The sequence below is a fragment of the Leptidea sinapis genome, chromosome Z, assembly GCF_905404315.1.
Source record: "Leptidea sinapis chromosome Z, ilLepSina1.1, whole genome shotgun sequence".
Lineage (NCBI taxonomy): Eukaryota > Metazoa > Arthropoda > Insecta > Lepidoptera > Pieridae > Leptidea > Leptidea sinapis.
In genome coordinates this window covers 3,064,959-3,084,486 of record NC_066312.1, presented here as the reverse complement: position 1 = coordinate 3,084,486, position 19,528 = coordinate 3,064,959, and the positions used below count along the sequence as shown (strand labels likewise).

The following is a 19,528-nucleotide window of genomic DNA, read 5'->3' as shown; positions in this document are numbered from 1 at the left end:
TTTTTCTTTCGATTATTATGCTCATATAAATATGCTTAGTTTGTGAAAAAAGTTTCACATGCACCGTGGTTTCATAAAACCACACAATTGCTTTTTTTGGCAACCGTACCAACAAGCAAACCAATGGAAACGAAGACTTCGATGTCGGACTGTGCATCTGTATCTCATAAACCACAACTGGTATGTGATTTTTTGACAGAGAGGGTATTAGTATAATTACTGACATAACAACAAAAAATAAAAACTGAGATGGCCAACTAATAACGACTCTCACTCTAATTTAAAAAAAAACGGTATTTGGTTTAAAACAACATGAAGGAACTGTAAACTTCATCAAGATAGGATTAATAATGCGATATACATTTTTTTTTGTTATAAACTCAGTACAATGGCCACATTACGTGAACACACGGGTAAAAATTTACCTAACTTTACTAAAAATTAGTTTAAATAAATGAAATTTTCAAACAAACAAATTGTACATTAACATACATTACACGTAACATTCCTGTGGGCCCTAAGTAGGTGTCAGTGCCTACGCTAGCTCGCGGCTACTAGATTACTTACAGGAAATTTTCAAACAAACAAATTGTACATTAAAAAACAAGTTTTAATCACCCTTATGTGGGCCCTATTCCTGTGGGCCCTAAGTAGGTGTCAGTGCCTACGCTAGCTCGCGGCTACTAGATTACTTACAGGAAATTTTCAAACAAACAAATTGTACATTAAAAAACAAGTTTTAATCACCCTTATGTGGGCCCTATTCCTGTGGGCCCTAAGTAAGTGTCAGTGCCTACGCTAGCTCGCGGCTACTAGATTACTTACTGGATGTTCCAAAATTATATTATGGAAAATTTATTTATTATGAATTTTTATTTTTTATTATAATTACGGTTAAGTAGCTCTACCAGTGTGTTTATGTAGATTAGTATTTATGTCGTGTGATTTTGAACTGAAATTACTCTCGTAAATTTTGGTCTGACATAAGCGATCGTGAGAGCTCAGTTTCATTCGATATTCACAAAATTAAGCAAACCACTCTGTTAATTTTACAAAGTATCCACTTGACGCCTAGTTCGTTTACGTCTTTGATTCCCTAATTCACGACACACACTACTGACGACGTCCATACTTTTGGATCTTTTTGTTGCATTTGTACTGCAGAGAGAGACCGCGGTATTCCATGGTTGCGTTAGCCTAAAATCATCTTCCCTATTAAAGTTGTTAGGATGCTTTTTGATTTCTATAGCTTCTCTAACAAGCCGTGGGATGTATTGGCGTTCAGCAGAAATCACTCTTGGATTGTGCAGATCGATCCAGTCGTACGTACCAGCTTTAAGCAAGTGTTCGGCTATTGCAGTTTTTTTTCGTGAGCGTGTCTGACTCTCTTTTTTAGTTGCCGTGATTTATCCTGAGAAGAAAAACCATTGCTATTGCAGGCTATTTGTTGAAATTTTCAAGTGGAACAGCTCTACTTTGTTATATTTTCGTACTACATGAATCATCGACGCATAGAACGCAATGGACAATTTATACTGACAGAATGTATTGGCTTATGTTAATATTTCAATGTTGAAAGTATATTGCATACAAATATACAGAAAATGAACTCTGTGTTCTATGGTCATCGTGGCCTATCTAGTAAAACCATAGAAATCGCAAGAGCGTTGCCGATCTTTAAAGCGTGAAATAATACTACGTATAAATTTGAAAATCGAAATTACATTGGTAAGTGGCGGCTGAAGATCGAGACGAGGCACCGTGGCGAGAGTCAACGGTAGAAACGTTGACAGGAACCTCCTATGGTTTGTTTCTTTCTATATATAATAATAATATAAACCGTAATTCAGGTACTTAATTAAAAAAATATATATTGAAAGTTATATATAGACTACGTCTGTTGAAAGGCTTGGACAGGAAATGTAAAATCTAAGAACCCAAGATCAATAAAATATATGCTTTAGAACTCTCATACGTACAATAAAGTCCAAAAGTGTAAGCCAGTAGGCTTAAATATACTAGCGTATAGACAAACAAAGCGTGCGAGAGAGATTTACGAAGATACAGCAGAATTGAAAAAGGAAGTGAATCTGTAGGTTTGATTGACAGGTCGTAAACGGTCAGCCACGCCTTATATAAACGCTGACAACGCACACATTGACAACGACACGTTATAAGCCTGTCACGTCGTCTATACGCTTATATATTTTAAGTCTATGGGTAGACTTCAGTAGAGTCTTGATATACTTGACTGGCTACCTCCAATACCATCAAACCCTTAATACTTGTTCTTCTTTGTTATATCTCAGCCTCTTGGCAATACATCGCCGATCTGTTCGTGCAGTCTAGCCAAGGTCGACTTTACCTCAACATACCAAAGATAAAGTCATAAAACAAGTTATACATGCCATTAAGCAACATTAAAACATTTTTCTACTCTCAAATAGGGTATTAACTCTTTAAGGTAAAGAAAAAAAAAGAGTTTTTAGTATATTTTTTTACCAAATCTTTGGGAACTATAACTAATGTTTAAACGTACCATAGAAATTTACTTTTTCAGGCAGTACGTAACATCAGGCTTACGATTAATATATAATATCAGTGTATATATATAATATATCATTATATTGTACGAGCAGATTAAATGCTGACGTTCTTAACGGTATTTGACATAAATACAAAACAGTACTCAATATAAATTTTCCGATTGTCTTTATTCGCAAGGCTAATAATTTACGAAATGAAACAAATATAAGTCATAATATTTATTAAATTAATTACAAATATTTCATAAGTATAGGACTAATCTGTCTAGGAATATATTTGTTTACCACATAATACTGATGATCAACTTAATTATAATTGGCACTTTATTATCTAAGTTGAGGTAGCACAAGGCAGTTGGTTAGAGGAATGTATGTGTAATGCAAACACAAGGATTTGTAAGCCATCGTATCTATCTATCTTACTTTTTTTGAATCGTCGCGCAACCTCTTAGCTCAACTTTAAACCCATATGTCTGATAACGTCTATAACTGCAGTGTTCGTTAATAAGGGAGCAGTCGTATTATAGTCGTAAATTTCTCGACACCAAGCTCTATTAAGGATCAAACCCCCAATAATAATTCAGCCCCACTGCCGCTTATCAATGTCTCAACTCTCGATTATTGACTCGATGCCTTAAAGGAAGCAAAACAATAAACGTAACGCAAGAATCACAGTTCAGTTGTGAGTAGTTCAGCTCTTTCTACGACTATGTGAAACTCTGTTTCCCTATAGGTTTTTCCATCTGGTAATACGATCTGTAATTTCTTTTTCTTCTCATTCTCATGTTTCAATGCAAAATATAAAACGATAGCAACTATCAAAACTACTACTACAACAGCGATCACAATAAATATCCAATAATTGTTTTTGAAAGAGCCACATCGAATGGTTACATATGTTGGTATCGATATAAAATGCCCTTCTAAGTCATACCAGCAGTTAATAATAGCCCCATGCTCATATATTTCTCGCCATTCGTCAGCAATCTCACAAGAACATGTGGTGTTTAAATTCATGCCGTCAATTCGCAAGGTAAGCGATGACATGTTATATATCAATGAAGCCGGAGACAAATTTGTTATCGTGTTGTTATCAATTAACAATTCTTGTTTTCCCATCGTCGATAGGACTTCAGCATCAACCGTGAATCCTAGAAGAGCACCCTTTCTAAGATTACTTATACTATTGTTCCTAAATGTAATTGGACCTGTTGAAATTACATGAAAACCATCACCTTCTAGAGTCCCTATTAAATTATTTTCTACTAAAATTCTCTTTGGTGAACTGACAAGAAATGTCAAACTAGATAAATAATTTATGTTAACACTGTCTAGTCTAAATAAGTTAGTAATTTCTACGTCGGACAAGAATCTACTCGGCATTGTGTCTATCTTACCACCGCGAACCACAAAATTCGACACACTGAACTTTTTGAATGTCTGAATGTCAATATTTTTGAACTCATTATTGTTAAGTTCCACATTTTTCAAACCTGTGAGACTAGAAAACGCGAATGGTCTCAAATTATTAATTCTACTATCACTAATGATAATATCGTTGACTCGCCCCTGAATTGCATGTGAGGATATTTCGTCAACTGTACTGTTCTCTATAGTAATTCTTATACCGGGCTCCATGTCACTGTGTCGACTGAACGGTGACCAAGCTAAGCCACGTTCGCTTATCACTATGTAATCAATATTCTTCAGCTGCACTGTTCTCAGTTGAGTCAGATTTCCCACGGTCTCTGGTAGGAACTGCACCTTTGCACAGCCGTCGATAGTAATTGCTGTGGCCATAGATGGTACTCGAAAGGCGCCATTCGGTCTCAGAGTCACCTCCTGAAATGCACACTTTCACATAAAATTACTTCGATAAAAGTTTACTTTCTAAACTTAACAATTAATACACTAATGTTGCTTGGAAAACAAATTTCTCAAAGTTCTTTATTTGCAAGAAACATTTTTAACTACATACAGGTTAGGTTACATAAAGGTTACAAGTTATCTTTACACACATTTTTTAGTCTTATGTAAATTAATAATTGGTCCATTTAAGTTGTTTAGGTAAAGTTATACTTAAATAACCTTCCAATATACAATTACATCTTTTTATTCTTAATTTCTTTTTAAGACAATACAGTCATAATAATCACAATGCTGTTTTAGAGAGAATTAAATTGTCTTACGAAAAATACAGTAAATATTTAATGACATGTTGGTAAAGGACATTTGCGCGAAGTGACTGTGGCCGCTACTACTATCATTTTAAGATAACTCACCACGGAAGATTGAGAGCATTTGCATATAACTCTCGTGAAAGAGTCGCATCGGCATGCGTCATCATTACATAAGGTGGGACTAGGCGTTTGTCCATTGGTGGGTGGTAGCGAATGCAGCGCGACCAGAACCTGCCAACAGATCATCCAACGCATGCTCGTCGAGTCACCCCAACATCTCAAACTTTGTAAAATCTGAAATGAAATAAGCAACTAGTAATAAATCTGGTTCTACCGAAGCTGTGTCTCCAACTAGGATTCAAGACGTAAATCTTGTGAATATTGATTTAAAAGAGTGGCAATGAATTTCTTGCTACTTCTTGTCATTAGCTCAACCCTTTACGTAGTAGCAGTAGATTCAATAAGACAATTTTTTTTTAAATTCATACGGGTCATTTTCGTGACCAACATGAATAAAGTGATTTTGATTTGAATACAATATACTATTAAAATCGAAGTGATAACGAACACACATAAGCACCGGTGTTTCAGGGATGGGAATGTCTTATATCGTCTCCGCCTCAACAAAACTACAAGAATTACATGATCGCTGCCTTTTAAGAAAATTTCAACGTATTTTTTTGTTAAAAATATATATTTCCAAGTGATAACACGGCGTCAGTTCGTTTCATATTATCAAATAATTAGCCACAGAAAAGTTTCAGAATCTGTATTTTGTATTAATTTTTACATTTTAACCTTTTCATAATGAATTTGGGCCGACTAGACTAGCCACTTAGTGCATAGACCATAATCTTAGTATACTGGCGTAATAGAAAAACACTCTCCTCAGTACAGCGAGTGTAAATTTAAATATTCATGTGTGATAGTTTTACACAATGTGTTAGTGAGTTTGTGAAGTGTGTAGTATTTTGCTTTTGGTCAATCCCTATGACAAATATTGATAAACGGCGTCATATTCACGTATACAACATATTTTCTTAAATGATTATTATTTTAAGAATATAGAGTGTTTACTGCATATATAAAATGTAATATTAAGTATTTTAGTGCATACGTTCTATAAACATAAAAAATAGTTTTCTCACTTTTACACAGATGTGTCTATTACGGTAGCATATTATGTTTATGATAAAGACAAACATAGTGTGCAAGAGTGAAAGAATATATTTAACGGAGATACATCTAAATAGAAAAGGAAAGCGAATCTATTCTAACTGTTACAGGTCGTAAACAGTCAGCCATTGGATTTTGGCATTGGCTTCTTAGTATTTCGAATATGAAACCACTGGGTAACGTACACATTGATAAACAAAAATTGGTCACGCATTATTGGGCTGTCAGGTCGACTAAACGCTAGTATATTATACTCTATGGTCAGGCCGCATACCTGATATATTATATGTGGCGTGTAAATTGTGCGCCAATCAATAAAGGTTCCGTGTATGATTTTTTAAATACAAAATTATTATTAACATCAAAAAATCTACCCATACCTAACCATAAAACTTGAGCGTATCAAGACCGCGCCGCGCAGCTCTATTACGATTTTGACGTGCCTGATTAGTCATTGTCAAAATATAATGTCGAAGTGACAAGACTTAGCTAAACCCGACCTCCCTTCACTATACCTCACCCATATTGTACTTATAAGGATAAATAGAATCCAAAAAGTCCTCCATCCAAGCACGTTTAGTGGTTTTCGCGCGATTACGCCTCAAAGAAAATCGTTGTCATTGTATATACTCGTATAAATGATACTCAACATTTTAACACAAATGTAATCCCATTTAATTCTTTCACCGACGAAATTGTATGCAATGTATTAACACTAAAACGCGGCGCTTGTTATCGTCTTGTGTATAATATAATTACTATCGTACAGGGAGCACACTTACATTATTTATTCGTCGCGGTGCACTATTCTCATCTAATGTAACGACTACATTAAACTGATTGAGTTCTCAACGTGTAGGTATATGGAAGTGAGTCAGGGAGGTGTTATCGAGTTGTTATCAGATATGCGACGCAGTTCACGAATGATTGTAAAGAAACACTTGTGTGATTTTAGCAAGGCTATCGGAATGCTGATAACGTCACTGTTTGTAGCCTACTTTATGCGGTACAACGTGCCGTGTTACGTAAATATAATACCAGTCTTACAGTATTATTTTTAGAGCTAATTGTGTACAGGTTAATAAACTTCTAATTCGGTGATATGTAAACACGGACGTAGGTAGTATCACCGTGGAAGTATAATGGCGGTAACCGCTGTTAGTTAGTTAGTTTGAAACCGACTAAATAACTTAACTTAACTTAATTAGCGTTAGTTTTTGAAGATAAAGAAAGAAAATAAATCCAAATTATACGTAGTTAGGTTGGTGATAGTGTTTTATATACAAGTAACACCTCAATGAAAGATTTGTAGATGCCACTAAGTCGCCCAATTCCAGAGGTAATATTATAATAAAATCTTTGGTCGCACCGAACGAACTCTGCACAATTCATATAACTACATTGGTTGTAATACATCGCCGCTTTTATGAAAAACATCTGAATGGTATTATATCTTAGAACCGACCTAGTCGATAAGACCGAAACTAGTCGCTACCGACACCGATGAATCGTGAATAAAGGGATTTAAATAAATAAAGAAGAAGAAGCGTTGGGAATCAGAATGGGGAGGGAATGCATGTCTTTCCTTCTATGGGGGCCATTAAAGTATTAAAAAAACCCCGAGTGATGTGATTTAAGTACTTAGGAGTCCGATCACCGTATATAAACATTAATCGAAGCATACTTTTCGGCTTTTAATTATGAGTATGTATACGTCGTAGATATATTGTCAAAGACGTGATATTACAATTTCACTAGTGATGTTATGATTAAAAGGTAGATTGTCAATCGACTTCATTTCTATTTAACCGCCTGACAATTTAAGTAACATTGTAATGTCACGGGTACACCACAGTGATATTGTATGGCAAAGATATTTTGACAATTTTACTGGTGGTTAATTTATGTAGCCGTCTCTGATTGGTCTGTTTCTTGTTTTTTTTTTTTTTGTTATACATTAGTGGAATCATTTGTTAGCAAGTCAGCCTTTGTTCACTAGTAGGTCCCAAAACAAATTAACGGCCGTTCCCAATATACTATCTACAGAGAGAGATAAAATACTACCTTCTACTGTCAGTAATTAGCTGTCAATAATCTGAAGCTGTCTCAATATACCCGATTAGTCATTCTTATCGCCTTATATTGGGATGCGTGAATTGAAATTTCCTTAAAAACTTTATATCGCTGGTAAGCTATACGTCGTCCCATTGACAGACAGCTTGTACGGATAAGGTGAGTTACCGTCGATAAGTTTATTGGGACAGAAAATTCAACGATAGTTACGATTTTTATATCAAGTAAGAGATAGACTGAATATTGGGAAGGGCCGTGAGACTGTTAACCACAACGCACGACCGTTAACGTTTACTTATAATATCACTCGTGAAATTATAATATTACTCTTTTGATAATATACCAGCATCATACAGTGGTGGACATATAATTAGAAACACTATCTTAAACATTATACAAGATACTTTGCAGCAAAACTTAGTATTTGGAAATGAAAATGAAAAAACAATTTGCATAAAATATGTTGAATGACTTACCATGTAATGGACAACTAATAAAAACAGAAAAATACAGTAAAAACTTATATAATTTATAAGAATAAGTAATCAGTAATATATTGTTTACGTAACACTGTTCAAAGGCTAATAAATTTTGTTGTAATTAATATTTTATTGCGTAGCCTTTATTGTTAATGACATCTCTGCAACGACGCGGACGTGGCATTGGTTCAAGCAATGTCAGACATTATTCGATTGATGATTGAGTCCCATGCTTCGACAAAAGCTTCGTAGAGTTCTTTTTGACTCAGACTTTTTGAAGGCAAGTCTAAGACGGAAATATCCCTGTTGACGGAAATTTGACACTGTTTGCCGTGTGTTTAGGGTCATTACCATGAAAGATCCAGGTTACAGGCAAATGGTCGTTTGAGTAGGGAATTATAATGTCCTCTTATATGTTTTGGTACTGAAATTGATCCATTGTACCTTTAATCTTTCGAACAGGTGCAACTCCACATCTGGTGAAACATCCCCATACTTTGATATTGTACGAGTAAGTATGTTTATGTATTATCAGAAAATATCACTATTTTGCATTCTCGTACCGTTCAATTAACATGTTTTTTCCCTAATAATAAACGCTTCTTTCGGTGTTGCTTGGTCAGCAGCGCTACCTTTCGAGGAACCTTCCAAATAATTTAACTTATCTTTGGCGTACCAGTTTTGACGAGATGTTTCTAGGGTCATCAGGCGAAAAACCATCATTTTTTATCTGGTTGGTGCCATTAAATGGGCCTTGTTTGGCAACTTATCTTCTCTGGTCGATGTTTTTCTCGGTTGAGTCATTCTAAGAACAGTTCAATAGTTCCGTGTCTTCTATAATGTTCAATATCATTAAAAACTTTCCTTATAGATTATTTCAAATGGTCAGCTATTCTCCTGTACGTCCACTTTTGATCGAAATGCAAATTTACAATTTTTTGTCTAATCAAAGCGTAACAACTTTTATTTTTGCCCATTCTTAACAAAACTTATTGTACACAAAATTTCAGTTTGATGTTCATGATTTTTTTTTATAATTCCAAAAATGGAACGAACCATGTATGCTTACCTAAATTGTTTCTAATTAGCCGTCCAAGCGGTCAGTAACATAAAATACACCAAAGCATACATAATTTTCACGGATATTGCACGTTGAATTTATACTCCCAGAAGTCAATTTATGAAGTGTTTCTAATTATGTGTCCACTACTGCATATACTAATTCTTCATAGTATTGAGAAATAAACTAAATCAATTTGCGTATCTCTGCTGTTATAGACAAATTGAAAACCAATAATTGAGATTGTTTCAGCAGACAGACACACAAATAGAACACTTGGTGCTTCATGCCCTCTAATTAGCTTGAGCTATTTTAGCGTTTCAACTTTATTGTATTTCAGTTTGGTCTCGGAATTCATCTCTATGTTGGCTGTTAATTTGTTTGTTGTTTGTAACACAATAGCAAGACTACTTCGTAAATTAATTGCAGAGCATTTACTGGTCTATGTCATAACGTATGAGCGGGCGCTTTATATTATCTGTTTGATATTTACTAGACAATGAAATGATTACTATGACTTATAGAACTTGAAACACATATATATTTTTCTCATTAAACTTGCTCACAACATGGATTTCATCATAATCCAATATATATGAATGATCACGACATGATCCACTAAGACTCGTTCTACATGATGTTCCCAAAATTACTAAATATAATAAAAGTTATGTATGTACTTGTGTTCGTGTATAAAATTTAAATTCTAGATTATTTAAGAATAAGCTATATAGTTGGCTAAAAGGCTTATATCGTCGCATTCGATGGAACCAATGAGAAAAGCAGTGGGCCCATTCTTAGGGGTCTCTTCTATGGCATTTTCGTACGCTTTCAGCGCATCTTCAGGGCTCGTAAAGCGAATACCTCGAATTTTATCTTTAGTTCTTGGGTATAAATGAAAGTCTGTATGGCGGATGACTTATTATCTGGACACCTGCCATAGTCAAATATTCAACAGTCCGTTTTGCGGAGTGCGCTGAAGCATTGTCGTGGTGAAGGAGGATCCTGCTTCGAGGGCGCTGCTGTCGAATTTATTCAAAGACACCAGGCAAACAGCGATTGACATACCAGTCTGCAGTAACTGTCCTCAAGAATGAGGCAATCATATTTTTTCCTTGACTTTCTTCCTTTCTTCCTTAGTATCCATATCCAGCTTTCATCACCTGTGACGATATCAAATACAGCATTTGAGTCACCGCCGTTAAACATATATAACATTTGGGGACACCAGTTCATGCGAAGCTGTTTCTGGTCGTCGGGAAGTATGGGAAATCCATCTGGTACAAAGCTTCCTGACGCCTAAATGTTCCTATAATATTATTTGAACTTAACTCATACCAATGCCTAGGTTTGCTCATATCTACTGATAGGTCACTCTCTTATCTCCCGCTATCATGCGTCGCACAGCACTGATGCTATCTTCAGTACTCGCTGTTAAGAGACGTCCCTCACGCGGATCATCATTGAGTTTGCTACGTCCACGTTTAAACTCGTTAAACCAATTGTAAATAGTAGCACGAGATGTGGCTTCATTAGGAAATGCTAATCGCACCCTATCATAGCTTTGTTGTTGAGTAAGCCCACAACAGCCCAAAACGAAAGTCATAATAAATCATTGACCGAAAATTTTCTCGCCTTAGGTTAATTTTCAAGTGTAACAAGAGTTTTAGATTTGCCGCCAATTCACAAAAACAATTGAATGCAATATACTACATTAGGTTACCAAAGAGTTCTAAAATTGAAAGTTTTCATTAGCAATGTTTCTAACTGGCTAGTTCTAACCATTTTCAGTGTTACCCACGTATCAAAGATTCTTTAATAATTAAACAAATAAAGCAAGTCTGTGTTTTGTATTGCGGTGAAAAACTTCATGTTACACCTCAAAATACAGAACAAACTGTATTCTGAGTTTTACACACATTGACTATGACACTCGATTCCATTATCAGGCGTATTAACTAACAACTGGAGCATTATTATCAATAAAGGTAACACACTAATTTCATGATGTACTAATTCGAGTATTTTAAATTCAAGGAATTCTCTTCAATCTAATTTAAAAATAAAGTACCAGACAGTATACTAGGCCTTACTGAGTACAAATTTAAGAAATATATTTAAGCTTCTCTCTCTAAGACGGCTTACTTAATAGTATAGTAGATTACATAGAGGATAATGATGCATGCTGCTTCATGGCAGAATTAGACGCCGTTGTGGTACTCATAGTCTATCCGGCATCCTGTGCAAGGAAGCCATAGGCTAGTAAAAACTGAAACTATTAAAACTACTTTCTAGATGACTGTACTCGACGTGTGGACTCGTCAAAATTGATTTGCAATAAACAATTTATATCAAGTGGACCTTGAAATGGTCATTTGGCTGTAGTCGTTAATCCCTTACACGATACAGAGCGCGTCATAGGCGCATTAATTGACAATTTCCAATGAGCACAAGCCAACTTAATCCGATTAATTATAAACTCGTGTTTGTAACCTACACTTAATTCCAAGTGCCACTTCGAGCTATTCCGATGTACGTTCAAACTGCAAATATTTCTTAAATTGACGTTTAATTGAATGCGTACATAGACTCTACCTTACCTTATGTGAAGGGTTTTATGGTTATTTATTTGTTTATTTTTGAATCAAACAGAATTAATTAAAAATATGGGATAGAAATTTATTGTAAAAATACAAATATCAAAGACTTAAAGTTAAGAGAGAAGATGACAGAAAGAGAGAAGATAGATATAAAGAAAACAGATGCATATAGACGGGTCATTCCTCTGCTACTGTTGAAAAACAAATATCCTGATACCTGAACTAAAGTACCTGACAATAGTGAAAACTTCATCGAGGCGAGGTTAATAATTTGCAAGACAACTATGCTCATAGCGAGTCTTCTTTAGTTGACTTGATCCGACTCTACCCGAACGAGTCACGCATGAATTAGTTCCTTAGTATGTTGCATAGCTAAGGCACACATTGACAAATAAAAATTGGTCACGCAACGGTTTTGCTGTCAGGTCGTCTATACGTTAGTATCTTAGTCTATGCTGTGTCTGTATGTCTGTGTCTGTGCTATGTCTGCTCAGCCTAAAGAAAATTACACTTCAACTATCTACTAATACTAAACAATGTCGAATTTATCGTAATTTTTTGAGTTTTTCAACGTAATAAGCGTCACGTCCGTAGGTTGCACTAGTTTAGTCTAGATCTGTTTTTTTATGGAAGAGAAGGACAAATGAGCGAACGGATCACCTGGTTAAGTAATCACCGAAGCCCATATCTTGCAACACCAGAGGAATCACAGGACCGTTGCCGGCCTTTAAGGAAGGTGTACGTGTTTTTTTAAGGTACCTACCCATGTCGGATCGTCCCGGAAACACCGCACAAGGAAGTTCATTCCACAGCTTTGTAGTAGAATAGAATAGAATAAAAATTTATTGATAACAAAGAACGTGGAAGAAAGTTCCTTAGCACTGTGGTGGAACGCCACACCAGATGGTGAGGATGATATCCTAAGCGCCAGACTAGAGATGACAGCAATACTAATCCGTATCTTCTTAGCGTTATAAGTACTACTACGACTCAATAGTACTTACATTTAACATAACAACAAAGTTATAAGCAGCGTATCATTGCTCGTCCAACTTTCACAAAAACAAACTTCGTTATAAAGCCTCACGTCGATTGAGGCTTGTAATCCGAGCGACTGAAACGTAATAACTTTAAATGCTAACGTTACCTTTTGTTTCTAGAAAAGCATTGCGGTGATTTAATTTGTTTACGATGCAAAACGCCGTGTTGCTATTTGATACAGGTACTAGAAGTACGCGTGTGTTTCAACTATAAGGCATTGTTCACACACAGAGCATGAGCCTGTGGGAGACTCCTTTGCACCAATGATATTATAGTATTAAAAGAGGTAGATATGTCACTAGCGCGCCGAAAATCAATCGCCTAAATGGAGTCAATTGGTTCCTTTGGCCGTAGTCGCTCTCTCGATACGTAAACGGTACACACGCGTTTGTTGTTGACAGAATTGCTTACAATTTGATATAGATACAACATTAAAATGCCGTCTTGTGTTATGGGAAGATGCACTAATTACGAAAGCAAAAAATAATCATAGAATTACATACCACAGTTAAGAAATCATGAATTATAACATTTTATTTGATTTCATTATTTATCTAAATAAAAAAATATGTCGCCATGACAACGCCTATCGACGCCAAGCCCATCATAGATTAACGTAGGTACAGAAATGACGAAATATTGATGCTGTCTGTTGCGGGATAATCGAGGTAGAATATTTTAGGAAATGATGTAAAAAAGTCGTTTCTGCAGAGAATGTAATATGAAATGTAATAATTTTTAATAAACAAGTGCGTATATAGGTAGCTGAACTAGCAAACTACGAAAACAAGTTTTAGGGTAGGTAGCGGATGTAGACAGTGAGTGCTATTTGTTTACGTAGGTGTTTTTTCAGTAACACTGTCCCTTTCAGTATATCCCTTGCTAACTGCAGAAGAATCAATGGATCATTTTCTTCTTCTCCCATTACCTTATTGTAATAAACCCTCAACAAAAAGACATACATAAATAATATAAGATACAAAAAATAATAATTGTAATCTTAAAACTTTTTGGGAGCCGTCGTTAAAAAAATTGTTAAAATGGGACCCTTACTGTAGATACCTTACGGTTTTGTTTTGGTGTCTGTATTTTTATCTACCTAATTTCAATGCATGTTTACTAAATTATAGCTTTTACAACTCATGAATGAATCGTAATTTAGGCATAAATCACGGTGTACGGTAAAAAATCATATCTGATGAATTAACTGTATTTTTTTATACAAATACGAAGCAATTAGCGAATTAGATTTATCTCTTTTTCGCTTGCGATAATTGCATTTACTATCCTTATTTGACGTGAAATCGTAATTTAGTGTGCTATTGCAATGTTGTGAATGTTATCTTATCTATACTTTTAAATATCATTGCTTTGCACAGGATGCCAGCTAGATTATGTGTACCACAACGGCTCCTACTTCTGCCGTGAAGGTGTATTGTGTTTTGGTCTGTAGGGCGCCGTAGCTAGTGAAATTACTGGCTAAATGTGAATGGAAAATGGTGACGAGCTCAATTGTAATGCCGCTCAGATATTTTGAATTTTTCAATAATCCTGAGCGGCACTGTATTGTAATGGGTCCTGCTCGTCTCGTCTCTTATTTTCATAAAATAAAAAAAATTATGAAATTATTATTAAAATTATCTCGCACCCCTTTCACTCGCTTCTTCACACAAACTTTTTCTCTTTCGTTTCTCAGCATTTTTCGCCTTCGTTTGTTTTAAATGGGTATCAACATTGGAATCGTTCGTCATTTACAACATAAACACATCCATTTCATTCCTTGATGTGATGTATTGTTTTCGTTGGTTTAGATAAACTTTAACAGAAAAAAACCGGCTATTCGCGAGCTGGAACATCACACGATATGCCTCTTAAATACTTTTGTAAAAGAAATCCAATTTTTTTTAAAAAGTGAAAACTATATTCTGCGCTCCGAGCATCTTGTATCAAATAAAATAATTGAAGTATACATTTTATATCACTAAAATCCTCAAATATCGCACTGTTTGTTTTCTCACAACACCTGAAGACATCGCACTTATGTCATAATCCGTCCTCGGTGCCATTTTAGCCGTAACAAAAACGTGTTAATGATGCAATCCCTCAGAATAAATAGAACGTAGTTCACATAATCTATTCTCTGCATACGATCTGTTGAGTCCGTGCACAACGCACCTACGCATGAATACAAATTTTCTTTTCTTAACAGTCTCACAAAGTCTCACAAAAAGAAAAATTACTGAATTTATTTTTATTTGAGACAAATTGCTGTATGTAATTCTATCGCATCTAAGATGAAGCGGATATCTGGTGTACGTAATCTTTATTATATGCTCAATGTTTACAATATGTATCCGTTTAAGCAAAATGATCGTTATTAAAAAGAATCTCGGAAATCTCGGAAGCCGACAGGTATAAGGCCTGCTAGTACACTGTTATGTAGATATAATATTACTTTCTTGTAGTCATATGAGTCTTTCACAATTGGGATTATGATAATACCTACCGATTTAGTGCTCTCTGTCCCACTCAGTAAGTAATAAAACCTAATAACACAACAATTTTTTAGTAGAATCATGAATTTTTATTTACGGTGCAACTTTAGTAATCGGAGCTTTTATTTTTCTTATGCTGACCGCGAGGTGTAGAGGTGAAGTTGAATATTAACTAATCTTGTAAAATGTAAGGTGACCCACACTTGACAAATGTTTTTAAAGTGAATACTTCTTTAGCGGCGTGAGGTATGGGTATAAAATGTTAAACTCGCGTCAGGAAACGTGGCCTGATCGACAATTCGTAAGACAGTCGTTTAAATTATGGATGAAAGATTTATACTTCTGATTAATAGTGGTTGAATCATTGTGATTGCGATGACGAAACACCGCGAGGTCGAGGGATCGAATCTCAGCAGTTAAATATTTTTATTGTTTTTTTATTTGGTTTTTAAGCTTTGTCATTAGCGAAGACTCTCATTATAGCGATAGTTACACTTGTATTTCTTTGTTACTTATTTATTTGTTCAAATTTATTATTTTTATTTTATTATTTTTTTTCTTACTTCAGCTACCATAAACCTATTGTATCAGTTTTGGAGATTGGCGATGATCATCATCATAGCTGGTAGGTAATGAAGATGGTGAAAGAGTCGTTGAAATTATGGATGAAAGTTGATTGTTCTGAGAGATAAACTTTTTATTGTAAAACAATTATAATAGTTCGTGTTAATTTTTTTATGTAATAAAATAATGTAATAAATTGTCATTTTTGTGTACGATAAATGAATATTGTATTTAACCACATAAATGCTTGTACTTTTATACTGTTTCTGCCGGCACTCCCGGAGTGCAACTCGTATATATTTTTATTATTACACTCACATCGTGGTGCCAAAAATTTTTTCTAGCACGAATTCTAATTAATCTCTTAAACAAAATGTAGTCTAAATAATTATTAATATACATGATTGAAACACTGTTATTTTGAAATTACAAACAAGCACTTTAATTTAATTGAAATACATTAAAGCGATTTCCTCTGTTACAAAGGCTGTGATGTGCCTATTAACATTTGACGTATTAATCACGTAATTGCAATTGGTATTATATGAATAGTTGGGACAGTGGACATCATCGGCATAATACTAATTGAGTTTACTTTGCCTGTGATCATTTTGATTGCATTTGTGTTGTTTTCATGAAACGCTGCCAGAGATACAGATATAATAAAGAGAGACGTCACTGTAACGCGACTTGGAGACCTAATATCAAAATCTAAATACGAAGTTTCGGTTTACGGATCGTATACATTTTCGTATCCGTAGATCGATACGAAGTTCGCTATTAGACATTTTGTTTTTAGTTTATGTTATTCCCAAATTCACTTGGCATGTACTTTTTCGTTGTTTGACATTATCGTGATCGTACAACTTCACTTGTCCGCACATATGATCCGAAGTACTTTGGTAATAGGATTTAATTCGATTTTCGTCGTTCTTTCGTCTCGAACTCAAACTTTCTTCCGATTTTGGTAATAGACCTCTTGAGCCGCAACTGACTCTTATGTCAAAAATGATTTCGCGAGGAAATTATTTACATTGAGTTTTGGGGACATTTTACAAAATAGACAAATTAAGTATTGATACACTTTAAGAGTTTTAAAGGGCTTAAATTTATCTTATATGTTAATCTTTATAACATAATTTATTTCTAAATGAAAATCTCTACGAAATCGGTAAAGTAATTGTGGATAGAAATACTAAGATTTTAAAAACATCAATTCACGAATTTGTCATCTTCAAATAAAACATCAAAAACTTTTTGGCGGGGTTCGAGTTCATCCTCACTCACTAGTTAAATTTATGTTGATATTGAATTTAATAACTGACTGCTTTGAAAACTTTGTATTAAAGTCCCCTTATAACTAAGTTATCGAACAATTTCAGAAACATTTCTCCAACAAACTGTAATGAAAGCTTCAGAATCAAAGCATAGCGATGCCAATGTAACATTGGTACGACTGTATGAACACTACAAGTTCAGTTTGCTTAATTTTAATTAGCTTCTGTAAAATGTTGTTCCATCTCTGTTAATATTATTTGATGTAACATAACATTTTAGTTTTGTGATATAATTTGATATGTATGTCTACATAAAAGTTGTATTTTGAGAATATATCTTAATATATATAAACCCAGCGTCCTGATGTTCCTATCCAGTGAACTCCGAAACAAAGAACGGCTTTTAATGGGGATTACTTCATGGAGTGCGGTTTAGTCCAGCTTGAGAGATAGGATAGTCTTTATTTCGATTTGGGATCCATAATTATTTTTATTTCCGATATATTTTTGTATGGACATATTTTTTATGAGAGAATTTATTGTCGTACAGTTTGACAATTCTGCTGTGAAACAATTTTATTATAACAACAGTGAGCATATTTTACGAAATAATTCTTGATGTTATGAAATATTATTAGCAAATTCATAAAAGACGGTATTTTATTTATCATGTACAGAACAACGTCTGTCGGATCAGCTAGATATGATATGTGCATGCTTGTATTGTTTTGGTAAATTTTGATTTGTATTGTATAAACCTTTTTTTTGTAAAGTGAATGCTTTTTTACCCGCGGTGAGCGATTTTCCGTATATGAAAACTTATGGGCGGCGTCACGGTTGACTTCGACATGCTCGTGATGTATTTGCATGAAAAAAATTCTAATGACCGCTCCATGTATCAACATTTGTTTGACGTCTCTATTTTCTTGTTTTAATAACCATAAGCCCATAAGTAATATCACTTGTTTCTCTTGTTGAATATCCAATGTATTAAATTGGTTTGTTGAAGTGAAAACTTACTTAGCGTTGTGATTTGAAAGTGAGACTCATAAGATTGGAGAAAATGAGATAGGAATCATTATGCAGTATTTATAGGACATATTGATGGTAGCGGTGATAGTAATGTCTTTCATGGCGGTTGAAATCATGTGTCATCCTAGCAACATGTACCAGGACTTCATATGCACTTTAGAGGTATAATGTATTTATTGTATCGGATACAGCGATTCCGTTGATTGAGTTTTTGGACGCCAAATTTAATTTTAAAATGAAATATCTATTGGCAAGCAATATAATCGCCCGGTTTGGAATCACGGCGAACATTATGACACTGTTGCCGTCGCGTCATGCTCCCTCTTTCGACTACTTTGTGTGTCCGTAGATACTTTACGCTATGTTATCTTGCTATTAATAGTAAAAATGCAAGCTAAGCGAGACATCCTAGTCTCATTCTATACCTACGAAATAAAGTGCTCAACGCACCTTAAAAGGCTTCGCTTCAAAATAATTTAGTCAAAATGAAAACTAGTTTTGCAACAGTTCGGATGGATAGTATGAAATAAGCTCCTTACTTAGTGAACTCATCATACATGTAATAACTGTTTGCAATTATATTTCTAAGCTATGCTATTCAATACCTGACGTAGTACACAAAGGTTCGCTTTCAAATTACCACTATTATATGTTATTCTAACTATTATTCTCTGCGTATTCAGGTTGCGCCGGGATTGTATTCACTTTGAGCCGTTCTAGGAAGGGAAACAGTATACGCTAGCTTAATTAAGTTTCTGCTGTTACGGACATTTTTTTCTCATGAATCCTTCTATGTATTTGTAAAGGTGGATATTAGTTTGAAAGAAAGATAGGATATAATGCAGATATCTATCACTATCAATATAAGAATATTGATGATTGATGCTTAATTAACTAATTAATAACTAAATCCATAGAGGTTATTGAATTTGAACAATATTTAATGAAAATAGATCAACAATTAATTAAATTAATTATTAATTAATAATAATAAAATAAAGAATA

General features: G+C 34.5%; 2 protein-coding genes across 3 annotated transcripts in view; one reads left to right on the top strand and one right to left on the bottom strand.

The window, feature by feature from the left end:
* The window catches only part of LOC126978381 (E3 ubiquitin-protein ligase MYCBP2), a 191,168-nt gene that overhangs the window by 54,601 nt on the left and 117,039 nt on the right, over positions 1 to 19,528 (top strand). The window lies entirely within an intron of this gene.
* The window catches only part of LOC126978399 (uncharacterized), a 28,917-nt gene continuing 12,141 nt past the window's right edge, over positions 2,753 to 19,528 (bottom strand). Inside the window, exons 1-3 of one of the 2 annotated variants that reach the window (XM_050827172.1) lie at positions 6,685 to 6,819; positions 4,829 to 5,020; positions 2,753 to 4,388 (exon numbers count right to left, since the gene is read on the bottom strand). In XM_050827172.1, coding sequence (XP_050683129.1) covers positions 3,216 to 4,388; positions 4,829 to 4,981 — 1,326 coding nt within the window. In that variant the 5' untranslated portion in view covers positions 4,982 to 5,020; positions 6,685 to 6,819 and the 3' untranslated portion in view covers positions 2,753 to 3,215. Of the gene's footprint in view, positions 4,389 to 4,828; positions 5,021 to 6,684; positions 6,820 to 19,528 lie in introns of those variants that run through there. The other variant, XM_050827171.1, reaches the window with a different exon arrangement.